This window comes from Nyctereutes procyonoides, unplaced genomic scaffold (genome assembly GCF_905146905.1).
Source record: "Nyctereutes procyonoides isolate TBG_1078 unplaced genomic scaffold, NYPRO_anot_genome, whole genome shotgun sequence".
Lineage (NCBI taxonomy): Eukaryota > Metazoa > Chordata > Mammalia > Carnivora > Canidae > Nyctereutes > Nyctereutes procyonoides.
In genome coordinates this window covers 37,708,785-37,726,197 of record NW_026575043.1, presented here as the reverse complement: position 1 = coordinate 37,726,197, position 17,413 = coordinate 37,708,785, and the positions used below count along the sequence as shown (strand labels likewise).

Genomic DNA, 17,413 nt, shown 5'->3' with positions numbered 1-17,413 from the left:
CAGGGGTCCAGAGCTCAGCCCTCCCAAGCTAGTTGGGATGATCCTTCCTAACTCCAAGACTGAAGGGACCTTGTTCTGAGGGTCATACAACAGTGACACCCAGGACACTGCCCGAAGTCCTGACTCACTGAATGTCTCCCATGGAAATACAGCTCCCCCCCACCATCTCCCAGAGCAACACAGAGCTGACTGATCCATGCTGGACACTCGAGAACACCCTGAACACTCTTCTTCTGCCTCTCCTTCTCATCTTCAGGCAGACTCTACCCAAGGCTGTAACTTCTTTGCTCAGGAGTCTCTCAAGGGGCAGGAGTCCGACCACTCAGAGCCCCTCATGACTGGAATGAGCATTCAGGCCTCTTGTGAGACTGTCTCCAGAGTCACATGGATTTTCACTAGGTGAGGCCACAGCTCAGGTCCTTGGCCGGTCCTTGGTTCAGGGAGAAGGTACAACGCCTGCAGGGCCCCTGGCTGTGGTGGCAAAGCTCACATTATGTGGGAAGATAGACCTTGGGGACCCTAACAAGAAATGGATCTTAAGGATGGTGTTTAATTCAAGTATGATTTCTCATGAAACGTGTGTGATTGCATCCAATACTGATATATAAATTAAAAAAATGAATGAAAGAAAGAAGAAAGAAAGAAAGAAAGAAAGAAGAAAGAAAGAAAAAGAAAGAAAGAAGAAAGAAAGAAAGAAAGAAAGAAAGAAAGAAAGAAAGAAAGAAAGAAAGAAAGAAAGAAAATTGTTGACAATAGCAATTGCTCCTCTGTTGTAGGATTGGGAGTGTCACAGACACAAAATCACAGTGTGTCCCTAGCCTAGAAGCTGTGATGAATCTCCAAGAGCAGATGGTGATTTCACAAGTGAACTCCTGCAGACAAGATGATGCACAAACATTCTAATGAAAGTTCTATGTTCTATGCAATGGAAAGCACGGGACATCAGCGCCTCTGGGGGACGCAGTGAGGACGTGACGTAGGACAAGGAGGGAATGAGGCCACCGGACCACCTGCCCTGTATCAAGGGTTGTCTGTGACTCTTGGAGGGCCCAGCTCTGCCCCATGGGCAGAGTTCCTAAAGACCACAGAGGGAGCCCAGGACAGAAGCCCAGCAGGCTGGGCGGAGGGTTGAGAGCTCCCCCATGGAGCCCAGAGGTGAGCACAGCTCCGCAGGCACGGGACCATGAAGCACACCAGGGCATCACTCCTGCACAACGCACACTCCATGTTGCAGGTGAAAAAGACTTTTCTTAGATCACTTTCCCAAATCATTACAGGGTCTAGAATCTGAATAAAGCTCAGTGACCTGGCGAGACTGTCAAGCCCCAGGAAACAGGTGGCCAAGGAGAACCTGGGAAGACACGCAGAAGAAGTGAGACTTTCCACGGTGCCTGGAGCCCCTCCCTGTGAAGCTCAGTAAGCACATAGTCCCCAGAGGAAGGTGGGGGCACCATGATGCAGATGCAGGCGGAGCCAGTCCAGGGGTCCCGGGCATTGCCAGGTGGCACAGCTCCTGGGGAGCCTGTGGCGCTGGTCCTCTGAGGATCATACTCCTAGCAGCTTCACCTACTCCTGGCTGCTCCCAGCACAAATGACAGGCACCCCAGGGAGACACATTGTGAGGCACCAGTGTCCTGCTCTCCTTCCCACTGAGGGTACATGGGATCAGAGCCCTGTCCTACCTGTGTCCATACCACTCCTTATCCTCAGGCCTGGCACAGTCACTTCTGACTCAGCCTCCAGCCCTCTCTCCTCTCCTCTCCTCTCCTCTCCTCTCCTCTCCTCTCCTCTCCTCTCCTCTCTCACAAGCCCTGTGACTCCCCAGACCTGAGGCTGACAGTCTCTCCCTGTCATCAACCCGGGCAAGGTTGATGTAGTCTTGTGTCAGTCACGAAGAGAGACAGCTGTCTCAGTCAGCAGTCTGGCGGGAACCCCTCTTCTCCTGAGTGCAGGTGGCCTGGATGGGCCCCAGGGGCTGTGCTGTGTCTCTTCTGGTTCTCGGGTTGGGGTCCCTACATCATGAAGGGCTTCCTGGGGCTTCCTGAGGGGGATAAACATCCCTGGCACCCCAGGACCTTCTCCCCTCAGGTTTAACAGAATCAGTGGAGGAAGTGCAGACACCACCTGGGGCCACCTGCAACTTCCTCCTGCACCACTGTCCTCCCAGGGACCAGGGCCCATCACCTGCACCAGGCAGCTCTGACCCTTAGCTCAGGTCTGTCCCACGTGGACTCAGGTCCTCGACCGAGTGACCCTGAGTGGTGGCCACGGCTGCATTCGGGGCACTTTTGTCATGTTCAGGGCAGAGACCTTTTGGATAAATTTCTTCATGAGTTGAATTTCTCTCCATGAATCTCTGGTAATTTTGAAACTGATCTTTCGAACTGCATGAGGCCCAAACAACAGAGGAGAATTTATTAAGAAGGAAGAGCAGAGGCTTCCCTATTTCTGCTCTGGCTTCTGTGGGAGTGGGTGACACAGAAGAAAAATTATTTTCTCCTCACAAAAGCATGGCAAGTGCAGTGGGAATATTTCATCTAAAATTTACTTCTCCAGACACCTGGGTGGCTCGGTTGTTGAGTGTCTGCCTTTGACTCAGGGCGTGATCCTGGGTCCCAGGATCGTAAGGACTCCCCAATCGGGCTCCTCCCAGGCAGCCTGCTTCTCCCTCTGCCTGTCTCTGCCTCGTTCTCTATCTCTCATGAATAAATAAAGTCTTTAAAAAATAAAATAAAGTAAAATAAAATTTACTTATAGATCTGATGAACAAGAAAGAAAAGTTTTGGTAAGAATCCTGCGACCAAAAAAACATTTCAGGGATTTTTCAGGTGAAAGCATCATGAAAAGATCATTCTGCATAATTATATCTGCAAATTCTCAACTGAGGATTTCTCAACAACATGACCATAAATGGTCTGGCCCCTCCCTGGTCCCCAGGTGACGCCTGTCCAAGTGCACAGCACCCCCAAGGCAGCTGGAGGAGGTGATGGGAAGAAGCTGTCTCCTTCAGGACCTGGAATATTCTTCTGATGTTGTCCCACCTCCCCTCACGGGCTGGGCAGCCTTCCTCATGTGGTGCAGGGACCGATGGTGCCAGCTGCCTTGCACCTGCCAGGTCCCCCTCTTCATTCTCTCTCTCTCTCTCTCTCCCCCCCCCCCCCCCACCAGGGACCAGTACCTGCATTCCTCATGGAAGGAAGCTCTTGGACTGAGTCCTCCTCCACCAGGAGGGGGCAGCAGAGCTGCACCAGGAGCAGCAGGTCAGAGGCTGGGGCTGCCCAGAGGGGGCCTCCCAGGGACACCAGGCCTCGGGGTCAGCAGGGCTCCCCAGTGAAATCCTCAGAAGAAAGCACAGATGATCCATCCTATCTCCTCAGGCTGTAGGGACCATGTTCTGAGAGTCAGACTCACACAGCAGCACCCAAGCACTGACGGGAGTCCCTGAAAATGGTCCCCTTGGGAAACACCAGCATCCTCACTGTCCACCAGTGTTTCCTGGGAGCTGACTCATCTGTGCTGGGCAGGTCCAGAGACGTCCTGACCACTTGTCCTCATGTCTCCCTCCTCAATTCCAGTAAGACTCAAACCTAGAGCTGAGGCTCCTTTGCTCAGGAGCATCTACACCAATCATCTCTGTCAATGATTCTGATTAGGCATTTGTCCCACGTTCATTATGGGAACAGCACTCACTTGTCATGGGTCATAAAGTGGACCTAGTGGTTTCTGCCCAAACAGGGATCACACAAGTCAAACACCGGGACTCAGTTTAAAGTTCTGAACCTATTAAAAAATACCTATATATTTTTTCACTAGTATATCCCACACATCTATCCACAAACATACAAACAGCTGAGACATAAATGTTTTTTACACACGCAGACTGAGAAGTCTCTTCATATTTGTACATGTGCACACATACATCATATGAAGGCTTGGGTCACAGAAATTTGATATCACGCAGGACTCACACATCCAGGTCAGGGACAGAAGCTGACAGAAGATGGAAAGCACAGCAAGGGCAATGTGACCTGTGTCACATGTGAGCCAGGTGACCCAGGAGATCAGCCACAGTGACTGTCAGCTAAAAAGGCTGCTGCTTCCCTTTTACTTTGTCCCACATTAAAGCAGAATTCACTCCTGTGAATCACCAAAACCAGAAACAATCAGTGGAATTAATTCTGACAATACATCACTGGAGCACAAAAATTTTACTTAAAAGAAAATATTACCTTGGGCGCCTCTGAGTGGCTCAGTCGGTTAAGAGTCTGCCTTCCGCTCAGGTCATGAACTCAGGGTTCTGTGATTGAATCCCCTGTAGGGGCCCCTCTCAGCCGGGCGTCTGCTTCTCCCTCTCCATCTCCCCTCTGTGCTCTTGTTCACACTCTCGCCCTCCTTCAAATAAAGAAATATATAAAATATTAAAATTAAATTAACAAAGAAAATATTACCTAGAAATGGAAAGAGTTCTGAATCAAAGACACCTTATATTGTCACAGTCCTCGAGCTCACACAAGCAGGAATCTCCCAACAGAGACTGATCACCTGGCCCCAAACCCATGACCTACTCCCTGATTCTTCTTCCCAACCTCACAGCAGCCCCAGTGTCACTTCTCCAGAGAGGCCTCCTCCAACCTCCCCCCAACTCAGGGTCAGCCTGTCCCTTGGATCCCCATTTTCATAGTCTGTACTTTACTCTTACTGAATGGTTTTCTCCCCATTGTTGTTTTATCCATTAATTTATTGGTGGTAATTTATTGGTAATAATATTTCCTATTGGTTAAGGATATCTCAGTGCAAAACATACGCATGACAATCAGTGGCAGGAACACACTGAAGCCTATTTTCTCCCCTAACAACACGTCTGGGTCACATGGTGTTTCTCCGGATTTCACCACATCCATGAGGTCCCAAATCCTCTCCGTTTCTGTTCCACCATCACTGAGGCTTTGCTCTTTATTCTTGAAGATGACAGACATCAGGAAGGCTGCTGAAGCTCCAGCCATCACATTTATATTTCAGAGCAAGACACTACATTAGTCTAGTCTCATTCTTTTCCTCACAAGAGGCAAAGTCCCGGAAAGGACCCCACACACGGACACTTCTTTGGGCACATGCTGCACAACAGGGTCAATCCTGACACAGAGGGATGTCACTGTGGCGATGTTCTGGCTGTGGTATGAATATAGAAGCCAGGGGACAGGGGCAGCTGGTAGAGACTGTGTGCTGTGTCACCAGAGCAAGTGTGTCCACCCTGCTCCCCACTCACAGCATAAATCTATGAGGCAGGACCTCTGCCTCGTTCACACTGATCCCCAGGACAGAATGTCTCTCAGACCAAAGTGAGGCTGAATGAATGTTGACTGAGTGTTCTCAGCTCCCTGGACATGGAGAGGAGCCACCACCACCCTATTTGGGCCCAGCACCCCGAGGCTGCACCAGTAGGAGGCAGTCTCAGAGTCCTGTGTCCCCCAGGCACCCAGTCCTGCACCCTACGCATGACCACCCACACCCTAGAGATGTGTGCTTTGAGGGCCCAGGGGCCGTCTGCTCCTCAGCTGAGCTTATACCAATGTGCAAGGAGAATTCGATCCCCACCTGCCTTGTCGAGGGACTGGCAGGGTCCATGAAGAGAAGAGTAACTTCTGCCCTGGGTCAGCAGGGCAAGAGCAGGGAACCAGGATGTGAGCAGTGGGCTCTCCATCTCCACCTGGACCAGGGACTTCCCTGGGCCTCCAGCAGCCAGTGCGGAGCGGCCATCAGGGGGCAGCAGAGATGACCTGGCGAAGCCACCTGCACAGGGGGCGAGCCTGGTATCAGGGGTTCTAACAGGAGGGGCTGAGTCACTGGGCCCTGAGACTGAGGGGCAAGGTGCGGGATTTCTGCAGTATAACCTTGGACACTGATGTAAGTTCTGACCTGACGTCTCTCAGACTCAGGGGGTCTCATAGATTTGCCTCTGTCACTAGCCCAGCTCCAGGACTTCACGGCTCTCCTGCCACCCCCTTCCAGCTGCACTCAGTCACTGTCAGATTTTGCTCAAGGCCTGGATCTCTCCTTTGCACTGAGTGCACCCTGGGGACACTGAGGCACAACCTCTATGACCTGCCCAGGACTACCCCCATAGTCAGAAAGCTACAACACCTAGAGGGCTCCCAAAACCTCCATGTGCCCTTAGCAAGAGGAGAATTTTGTTGAGCTTGATGCTCACAGGGATCTGGGGTAGGACACTGCACTGCCCTAAGCCTCCTCACGTCTCCCAGGTGCAAAAGCTACAGAATCTAAAAGGGTAAACCAGACCCCACTAGACACAGAGGTTAAAGCACAGTCCCTGGGTCTGAGTCTGGGCCTTCAAGGGGCTTCCCATCCACTTCCTTGTCCCTTGGGTCTCAGCCCTGCTCTCAAAGCACAAGCTCTTCAGGAGGAGCCCCTGAGCCCTGGCTGATTTGCATGACCAGCAGGTGTCTCCAGCCAGGGGATAAGAGAGGCCTGGGGGGAACCTCTGCCCAGGCTGGGACCTGGGGAGCAGAATCAGGGCGCCTCCACCATGGCCTGGACCCCCCTCCTCCTCAGCCTCCTGGCTCACTGCACAGGTACTGAGCCCTGGTCATTCCCAGGCAGGCAGCAGGGTTGTCAGTCCAGCCCAAAAATGCCCCTGAGTCTAGAACAGGTGCCTGAAGGGCGTAGATCCAAATGAAAAGGCTGAAGGAGTGGAGTCGTCCCAATGTGCTCACTCACTCTGGAGAGCCTGAGGGGCTGACCCGACCCAGGGAAAATTAATGTGTCTCCTTTGTTCAAAGGCTCGATCCACCAGCTATACCCACAGTAGTGGGGGCGGGGGATGAGGAGATGTAGAAACAGACCCCCAGGGGTAACTGGGGCTGAGGTCAGGCAGGTGGGGTTCTTCTTGTGATGAGACCTAGAGCTGGGAACCCACCTCTCCTTTTCTCTCCTGCAGGTTCTGTGGCCTCCTATGTGCTGACACAGCCGCCATCCGTGAATGTGGCCCTGAGGCAGCCGGCCCGCATCACTTGTGGGGGAGACAGCATCGGAAGTAAAAGTGTTCAATGGTACCAGCAGAAGCCGGGCCAGGCCCCCGTGCTGATTATCTATGGTGATAGCAGCAGGCCGACAGGGATCCCTGAGCGATTCTCTGGAGCCAACTCGGGGAACACGGCCACCCTGACCATCAGCGGGGCCCTGGCCGAGGACGAGGCTGACTATTACTGCCAGGTGTGGGACAGCAATGCTGATGCTCACAGTGACACAGGCCGATGGGGAAGTGAGACACAAACCCTTTCTCCCATCTGCGTCACCCTCCCCTCCACCCCGGAGGCTGTGCACAGGCTGGAGCGGGTCTTCCCCAGGCCCCCTCATCTGAGGTCCCCAGACCCTCCCTCCTACCCAGGCCTCAGCATGTCTGCACCTGGAGGTTCAGGAGAGTATTTACAGCTCACAGCACTAAGCTGCCCTGGTTCCCTGGGCCTGGCTGTGACAGGGGACTGAGGGCCTGGGGAGAAAAAGACACAGGGGGACCTGGGCTAGGGGCCATGCGCCTGCATTTCCATCGCCATCTTGGGCTAATGCTCTTCCAAATGACCAGGCTGAGCACTCCAGTGTTTCAACTCATCTGAGCTCCTGACGCCCTGGGGACCTTGGTGGAGCCTTCCCTCCCTGAGTGGACCTATCAGGAGCAGGAGACATCAATGGTCACCCACACCTCTCTTCTGGCTCACATGGCCCCCCACTGCTGCCTGGAGCCCCTGACAGCTCACAGGGGTGCAACTCATGGGGAAGTGCTATGGCCCAGAAATCTGCTGCCCCAGTATCCATCCCTTCTCAGAGAGTCACAGATGAATGATGTCCTGATGCCTGGATGCCGGCCCTGCCTCATGCTCCCAGGTCCTGAGAGGTCCTGGGGATGAGCTCCCTGCAGGGAGGAGGTGTCATCTGATAGCTCATCTCTCTGGGATGCTCTCCTTCTGTCCACGCTGATATCCCTTCTCCTTCCAGATGTTTTACACAGGCACTTCTCCATCTCAGAACCTGCTTCCAGGAACCTATTCTAGGGTGGCCGGCATCACAGCCATAATCCTCAGGGAACAGAGAAGGCCCCTGGATATACCTCGACAACCTCCTAGTATGCAAGGAGGTCAGTCTCAGTGCAACCCATAAGAAGCCACCGAGTCCCCTTTGTCCACAGGAGATCCACTCAGACCACAGGAGATCCACCAAACCGCAGCCTGCAAATAAGGGGAATATCGGGTCCTTGCTTCCACCTGATAATGTGCAGCTGTCCTGACACAATCACACATAAGTTCTTTCTCCCGTAGGAGGATACAAGCTATGCTTCCGTCTGCTAGGGATATTGATCTCTGCCTCACCGGATTTGTCATGCTCAATGTCGATACTGAGAAAGTTTGCTCCTGTGAACACACATGATGTTAGGTGCTGATGGGCTGACACAGGTGGAGGAAACAGAAACATCTGATGACAATGTAGCCAGGTGCATTCCTGCCACAGAAGGAGAAACACTGGATCCTTCTGTCCTGCTCATTTCAGCCAATACCCTGTGCTCAGAGGGGGTCTGTAACTACTCTCCTCACCACGAACCCCACGAGCACCTTCCTTCAGAAAACACCTGAGCTAGTGATCATCCCAGCCACTGGGCAGGACTACAGCTTCCTTTGGGAATTCTGGTCCATTATCGGACCTGCTGAACTGGAATGTGGTGCAGTCATGACTTTATCACAAACCCTGGGAGCCCCCGGGATCCCCTGAATCCATTAACACCCCTGCCTGCCCCAGGTGTGCAGAGACACCAGTTCCCCCGTGACAGCACAACTCACCCCAGCCAGCGCCCTCTCTTATCCTGACTCATCCCAGGAGGAGGTGAAGGGAGACCGGGTATACTAGGTGCCCCCATAGCTAGGCAGGTAGTGTTCCCGGGGCATCCCTCAACCACAGGACACACTTGTCGGCTGGCCACAGACTATATCATTTTTACAAATATTTTCTTTATTTATTCAAGAGAGAGAGAGAGAGAGAGAAAGAGAGAGAGAGATACAGAGACAGAGACATAGCAGAGGGGAAAGCAGGCTCCATGTGGGGACCCTAATGTGGAACTGGATCCCAGGATCCCAGGATCAGGCCCTGAGACAAAGGTAGACACTCAGTCACTGAGTCACCCAGGCTCCTGACAGAAACTAATCTTGAACCATTCTTACCCACATCACTACAGGCTCCGAACTAAATGAAGCTCAGGTGCCCAGAGCAGGACAGTTAAGGCCCTTGTCCCAGGGGACCCAGTAGGACCTAGGGAGAGAAGCAGAGGAAGTGAGACTTTCCATGGAGCCTGGACCCCCACCCTGTGAGCTCAGTGACCACACAGTCCCCAGAGGAAGGGGGAGTCCCAGGATGCAGGTGCAGGTAGAACAGGTGAGGGAGGGTGAGGCCTGGGCATCGATGGGTGGAAGAGCTCCAAGGGGAGCCGGTGGCACTGGCCCTCTGAGGACGACACTCTGAGCAGATTCACCTGTACCCGACCACTCCCGGCACAGGTGACAAGACTGCAGAGAGACACAGTGAGGCACCAGGGTCAAGCTGTCCTTCCCAACAGACTCCATGGGGTCAGGGCCATGTCATCACCTGTGTCCTCACGGCTTCCTCCTTAGGGCTGGGAGTGTCACTGTGGACTGAGCCTCCCTGTCTCCCTCAGGCCCTCTCTCCTCACCCCCTCTCACTTGCAGGCCCTGCCTCCCCTGACCCGAGGCTGACATTTACTCCGTGTCCGTCACCCTAGGTAGGCACAGGATCCTCTGCTCAGGGAATGAACTCAGCCGTGAACATGCCTCTCTGCCCCGCAGAAGCTAAGACCGTCCCCCAGCCGGTCATACAGACATGAGTGACCATCCAAGCCCGATTCTGAAGCTGTAACACGGGGACCTGGCCCCACTGAGGATGAGCAGACTGAGGGCCAGGAGAGAGCTGACCCCTGATGTGACAGTTACTGTGGCAATGGGAGCATCCATCAGTGACGGAGGTGACACAGAAGGATGGTAGGTGGGACACACACCCTCCTCCATGGCCCGGCTCTCCCTCTCTCCTGCCCTCTGAGCAGCTGCTGGTCAGGCCTCAGGATCAGGTGTCCTCCCTGGTCCCGGACCCACCTTTGAAGGGAGGAGACTCTCCCAGGTTCTCTGCCCTCCCCTCCTCCCTCCTTGGTCACCCCTCTGCCTCTCAGGGGACAGGTCAAACTTTTCCTGCAGAGCTGGTTATCTTGACTTTAGAGACTTCATGTCATACATCATGTGGGCACAGAGGTCATCACGTGTCACTCGGGAGGGGAGAAAGGTGTCTCAGACAGCACGGTCTGGCGGGAATCCTCTGCTCCAGGGTACAGGTGGCCTGGATGGGCCCCAGGGGCTGCATCACTTCTGGGTCTTGGGTGAGGTGTGCCCACCCCATGAAGGGCTCCCTGGAGCTTCCTGAGAGGGATACACGTCCCTGCCGCCCCAGGCCCTTCTCCCAGGGTTTTACAGAATCTGTAAAGGAAGTGCAGACACCACCTGGGGCCACCTGGCAACTTCCACCTGGTAACTTCCTCCTGGACCACCCAGGGTCCAGGGCCCATCACCAGCACCATGCAGCTCTGACCCTTTGCTCAGGTTCTGACCCACATGGACTCACACCCTCAACCGAGTGACCCTGAGTGGTGGCCACAGCTGCATTCAGGGCACTTCTGTCCTCTGAGGGGAAGGACTTTCTTCCAAGACTTAAATAGAACTTGTACATCAATGGAATTTCTCTTCATGATTCTTTGCATTGTTCTTTTGAAATTGATTTGGACACAATTGCTTGAGGTTCAAAGGACAGATGAGCAATTTACTAAGAAGACCAGAAGCTTCCTCTATTTCCACTCTGGCTCTTCAGGTGGACACCTTCTTGGGAGTGAGAGACGCAGGACAGAAAATCATTTTCCCCTCCCTCATGAACGAATGGCAGGTACAATTGCAATCCTTCCTCTAAAAATTACTTACCGGACAGCCCAGATGGCTCAGTGGTTTATGCCGCCTTCAGCTCACGGCATGATCCTGGGGTCCCGGGATCGAGTCCTGCGTTGGGCTCCATGCATGGGCCGTCTTTCTCCTTCTGCCTGTGTCTCTGCCTCTGTGTTGTGTGTGGCCTCTCTGAATAAATAAATAAATCTTTAAAAATATATAAAAATAAAAAATATTTACTAACCTTATGAACTAGAAAGTCAGTCTTACGTGGGAATCCCTTGCAGGAAATAATCATTCCAGGGAGTTTTCAGGTTAAAGGAGGGTGGAAAGTTTTCTCTGGAGAATTAGATGTGGTGACTCTCCCCATAGAGTTGCTCAATAACAGGACATGTATTGCGGGGTGCCTCCCTGGTCCCCGGGGCCTTCTGACCACTTGCCTGCGTCACCAGTATGCAGCTGGCAGACTGAGAGGAAGAAGCTCAGGACCAACAACATTCTGCCTGAGGTTACCCCAGCTCCTCTCAGCCTGTGCAAGCCCCATCCACCAGCCAGGCCCGTGAGTTCCAGGCACTGAGAGGAAGGGAATGTGGAAACGGGGCCCAGATAATTCCTGGGACTGAGGCCAGGCAGGTGGGGTTCTGCTTGAGATGAGACCTGGAGCCAGAAGTCAACCTCTCCTCCTGTCTCTTGCATTTTCTGTGGTGTCCTATATGCTGACTCAGCGGCCATTGGCAAGTGTAAACCTCGGCCAGTGGGCCAGCATCACCTGTGGTGGAGACAACATTGGAGGGAAAATTGTCCAATGGAACCAGCAGAAGCCTGGTTAGCCTCCCATTATGGCTATCTATAAAGGTAGTGATCGGCCCTCAGGGATCCCTGAGCAATTCCCTGGCCCCAACTCGGGGTACGGGGCCTCCCTGAACATCAGCGGGGCTAAGCCGAGGACGAGGCTATCACTGCCAGTCAGCAGACATTAGTGGTAAGGCTCACATTGACACAGACCGATGGGGAAGTGAGGCTCAAGCCCCTTCTTTATCCATATCACCCTTCCTCCAACGTCAGGGGCCTGTACACAGAGCATGAGTAGGTCTCACCCAAGTCCCCACATCTGGGGGCCCCAGGCTGCCCCCCCTCCCATCCCTGCAAACGAGCTCTGCACACAGCGAATTGGCAGAAAATGTGGACACATTTATTGTGACTGTGTAATCAGCATCTGTAAGCACATGAATGACCGTATTTGTAGGAGCAGATACAGAAGACATTTTTCGCATCTGTATCTGCTCCTGACAAATACGACCAAATCTTTCAAAACTCCGTGGAATGATAACCATGTGTTCTGCAATATAAAAAGCCAGACATGAGATTGACAACAGATTGGATGCTGCAGCAGGAGACATTAGTCACCTTTAGTCACAGCAATAGAAACTGTTCAGACTGAAGCACAGAGAGAAATAGCAAAAACAATTGAATAAATCCTCTGTTCAGGTAGGACAACTTCACCGCCCCTAAAGATGAGTCACTGGCGTAACTGAGGCAGAGGAAGTGAAGGGTGGGTGGTGATTGAAGATATGTCTGAGGATGAGGGGCAAGATGGTGGGAGAGTAGGGTCCCCAAGTCACCTGTCCCCAATAAATTACCTAGATATCTTTTAATGGAGTTCAATTTTTTTTAATAATAAATTTATTTTTTATTGGTGTTCAATTTGCCAACATACAGAATAACACCCAGTGATCATCCCGACATGCTCCCCCCTCAGTGCCCGTCACCCTTTCACCCCCAACCCCCGCCCTCCTCCCCTTCCACCACCCCTAGTTCATTTCCCAGAGTTAGGAGTCTTTATGCTCTGTCTCCCTTTCTGATATTTCCCACACATTTCTTCTCCCTTCCCTTATATTCCCTTTCACTATTATTCATATTCCCCAAATGAATGAGAACATACACTGTCCTTCTCCGATTGACTTACTTCACTCAGCATAATACCCTCCAGTTCCATCCACATTGAAGCAAATGGTGGGTATTTGTCGTTTCTAATGGCTGAGTAATATTCCATTGTATACATAAACCACATCTTCTTTATCCATTCATCTTTCGATGGACACCGAGGCTCCTTCCACAGTTTGGCTCTTGTGGACATTGCTGCTAGAAACATCGGGGTGCAGGTCTCCCGGTGTTTCATTGCATCTGAATCTTTGGGGTAAATCCCCAACAGTGCAATTGCTGGGTCGTAGGGCAGGTCTATTTTTAACTCTTTGAGGAACCTCCACACAGTTTTCCAGAGTGGCTGCACCAGTTCACATTCCCACCAACAGTGTAAGAGGGTTCCCTTTTCTCCGCATCCTCTCCAACATTTGTGGTTTCCTGACTTGTTAATTTTCCCCATTCTCACTGGTGTGAGGTGGTATCTCATTGTGGTTTTGATTTGTATTTCCCTGATGGCAAGTGATGCAGAGCATTTTCTCACGTGCATGTTGGCCATGTCTATGTCTTCCTCTGTGAGATTTCTCTTCATGTCTTTTGCCCATTTCATGATTGGATTGTTTGTTTCCTTGGTGCTGAGTTTAAGAAGTTCTTTATAGATCTTGGAAACTAGCCCTTTATCTGATATGTCATTTGCAAATATCTTCCCCCATTCTGTAGGTTGTCTTTTAGTTTTGTTGACTGTATCCTTTGCTGTGCAAAAGCTTCTTATCTTGATGAAGTCCCAATAGTTCATTTTTGCTTTTGTTTCTTTTGCCTTTGTGGATGTATCTTGCAAGAAGTTACTGTGGCTGAGTTCAAAAAGGGTGTTGCCTGTGTTCTCCTCTAGGATTTTGATGGAATCTTGTCTCACATTTAGATCTTTCATCCATTTTGAGTTTATCTTTGTGTATGGTGCAAGAGAGTGGTCTAGTTTCATTCTTCTGCATGTGGATGTCCAATTTTCCCAGCACCATTTATTGAAGAGACTGTCTTTCTTCCAGTGGATAGTCTTTCCTCCTTTATCGAATATTAGTTGACCATAAAGTTCAGGGTCCACTTCTGGGTTCTCTATTCTGTTCCATTGATCTATGTGTCTGTTTTTGTGCCAGTACCACACTGTCTTGATGACCACAGCTTTGTAGTACAACTTGAAATCTGGCATTGTGATGCCCCCAGATATGGTTTTCTTTTTTAAAATTCCCCTGCCTATTCGGGGTCTTTTCTGATTCCACACAACTCTTAAAAAAAATTGTTCTACATCTCTGAAGAAAGTGACATGGCCTATTTTGAATGCTCCAAAAGATTCTCTCACTTTTTTTCCAAAAGCAAGTGACTGCTACTGGGGCTTTGCAGAGCAGCTGGGCCATCAGAAATAAAATTCAGGGCAGCCTGGGTGGCTCAGCAGTTTAGCACCGCCTCCCCCCCCCCCCCCCCCCCGCCCCGGGCATAATCCTGGAGACCCGGGGATCCAGTCCCACATCAGACTCCCTACATGGAGCCTGCTTCTACCTCTGCCGGTGTCTCTCCCTTTCTCTCCCTCTCTGTGTTTCTCATGAATAAACACATAAAATCATTCTAAAAAAAGAAATCAAATTCAAAACAATACATTGGGAAAAATTTTCTAGTAGCTACATTGTGAAAAAGAAAAAAAATGAATAGTATTTGATTTCATAGTACAGTTTGTTTAGTTCTATTACTTGAAACTATGATCCAATATGAATGAAAGGCAAAAACATTGATGTTTTTTACATTATTTTTATACTAAGTCTTTGAAATCTCATGGATCCTTCATAACTACAGCCCATCTCCATTTGGACTAGGCACATTTCATTCTCAACATCTATCTACACCTTGTAGATGCACATTAGAGTGTGCAGGTTCAATGAATGAGGTTTCTTTAGGGTAAATGTCCTTGCAGTATAGACTCACAGCCAACAAGCTGTTTTTCCCATGGACACACTAACTCCAACACCATGAATATCTCAGCACCTTTCCAAACAGACTCAGGGAGGACAGACACTGGAAGAAAGAAGAGACGATTATGATTGGAGGGTCCCAAAAATGTTGAGATAAGGGGAGAAGGAGCATGGTAAGAGGGCACCGCAGGGACGGATGGTAACTCAGGCTCTGAGTTGTGTCCTGCATTGAAAACCACTTGCTCATCACTCGGTGAGCCTGAGAAAACATTCTATCTCTCAATCTTAGTTTCCTCCTTTAACAACTGGTGGAACATTTGTGCCTGAAGCATCCACCTGTTTTTTTTTTTAATTCCTCATTGAGGTGGAGCCTATAAACACTCATCAAGGGTCTAGCATCTCTTGGGGACTCAAAAGGAGTCATTATGAGGAACTGCAAATACATGTGGGGTGACATTCTCCCGGGGTACACCAGAGGGAACTGTGGTCTTGGTTTGTGACCCCAATTAGTCCAAATCCCCTTGTCTATGCTCAAGTGCAAAGAGTGTGACTGTGGCTCTCTGTAAAGAAACTTGTACCAGTGTACATTCCCACCAACTGTGCAAGAGGGTTCCCCTTTCTCCACATCCTCTCTAACATTTGCTGTTTCCTGCCTTGTTAATTTTCCCCATTCTCACTGGTGTGAGGTGGTATCTCATTGGGGAGGTTCCTCAAAGAGTTAAAAATAGATCTGCCCTATGACCCAGCAATTGCACTGCTGGGGATTTACCCCAAAGATACAGATGCAGTGAAACGACAGGACGCCTGCACCCAAATGTTTATAGCAGCAATGTCCACAATAGCCAAACTGTGGAATGAGCCTCGGTGTCCATCGAAAGATGAATGGATAAAGAAGATGTGGTCTATGTATACAATGGAATATTCCTCAGCCATTAGAAATGAAAAATACCCACCATTTGCTTCAACGTGGATCAAACTGGAGGGTATTATGCTGAGTGAAATAAGTCAATCAGAGAAGGACAAACATTATATGGTCTCATTCATCTGGGGAATATAAATAATAGTGAAAGGGAATTAAGGGGAAAGGAGAAAAAATGAGTGGGAAATATCAGAGAGGGAGACAGACCATGAGAGACTCCTAACTCTGGAAAAAGAACTAGGGGTGGTGGAAGGGGAGGAGGGCAGGGGGTGGGGGAAAATGGGTGTTGGACACTGAGGGCGGCACTTGATAGGATGAGCACTGTGTGTTATTCTGTATGTTGGCAAATTGAACACCACTAAAAAATAAATTTATTATTAAAAGAAAATTGAACTCCATAAAATATATTTATATATATGTATATCAAGAAAATCCCAGTGATTCAGGTCAGGCAGGTGGGGTTGTCCTTGAGATGAGACCTTGAGAGGGAAAACCACCTCTCCTCTTCTCTCTTGCAGGGTCTATGGCCTCCTATGTGCTGACTCAGCCGCCATCAGTGACTGTGAACCTGGGACAGACCAGCAGCATCACCTGTGGTGGAGATAGCATTGGAGGGAGAACTGTTTACTGGTACCAGCAGAAGCCAGGCCAGCGCCCCCTGCTGAATATCTATTATGATGGCAATGGGCCCTCAGGGATCCCTGCCTGATTCTCTGGCTCCATCTCAGGGAACAAGGCCTCCCTAACCATCAGCGGGGCCCGGGCCTAGGTCGAGGCTGACTATTACTGCGAGGTGTGGGACAGCAGTGCTAAGGCTCACAGTGATAGGCCGAGGAGGAAGTGAGGCAAAAACCCCTCCCCCATCATTGTCACCCTCTCCTCTGGCCCCAGGAGGCCTGTCTGTGCACAGAGGAGGTGCAGGTGTGACCCAGGCCCCCTCCTGTGTGATTCCCAAGGGTCCCACTCCCCCAGCCCTCCAGGCAGGCTCTATACAGGGAGCTTCAGGAGGGAATGGAAGGTTGACAGGACTATGCTGTCTACGTATCTCTCCTGGGGATGAATCCTAGACAGAGGGCCTGGGTGGAAGGTAGACACAGAGAGACTTTCAATTCCATACTGTTGTCACTGGGCTACATTTTTTCCCCCAACTGTCCTGGATTAAAAACCAGAAATTCCCAGTTCAGATGGGCTCCTGAATCCCAGGTCCCCAGCAGCTGGGATTCTGAGTGGAGCAGACAAGTGCAGCAGACACTGTAGGTCACCTCCATCCCCTCTTCTGACATCACTCACCCACTCCCCCCTGCAGGCCCTCTCACAGCTCACAGAGCTGCTCCTAACAGCCAGGTGGTATGGTTCACAAATCTATCTCCCCAGGGTTCTGCCCCTACAGACATTCTGTTGAAATATGGCCTGAGTCCACAATCCAAGGCCCTGCGTCAGGGTCAGAGGTCCAGGAAGGTCCCACCTTTCTGCAGGAAAGTGACCTCATCTGATGTCTCAATGTGGGCGTCTCTCCTTCTGCCCAGACTAACCTCTCCAAGTCCTCCCAGATTTCTTACACATGTGCTTCTCCAACTCAGGCTCCTTCCAGGAACCCAGCGCAGGAAGGCTGTCATCCC

General features: G+C 51.0%; 1 gene segment (V, D, J or C); it reads left to right on the top strand.

The window, feature by feature from the left end:
- The first annotated feature begins 6,518 nt into the window (after positions 1-6,518).
- LOC129508265 (immunoglobulin lambda variable 3-9-like) lies at positions 6,519-16,503 on the top strand. The segment is given in 3 exon segments: positions 6,519-6,590; positions 6,956-7,279; positions 16,313-16,503. Coding segments are annotated over 3 exon segments (561 nt in total).
- The last annotated feature ends 910 nt before the right edge of the window (positions 16,504-17,413 follow it).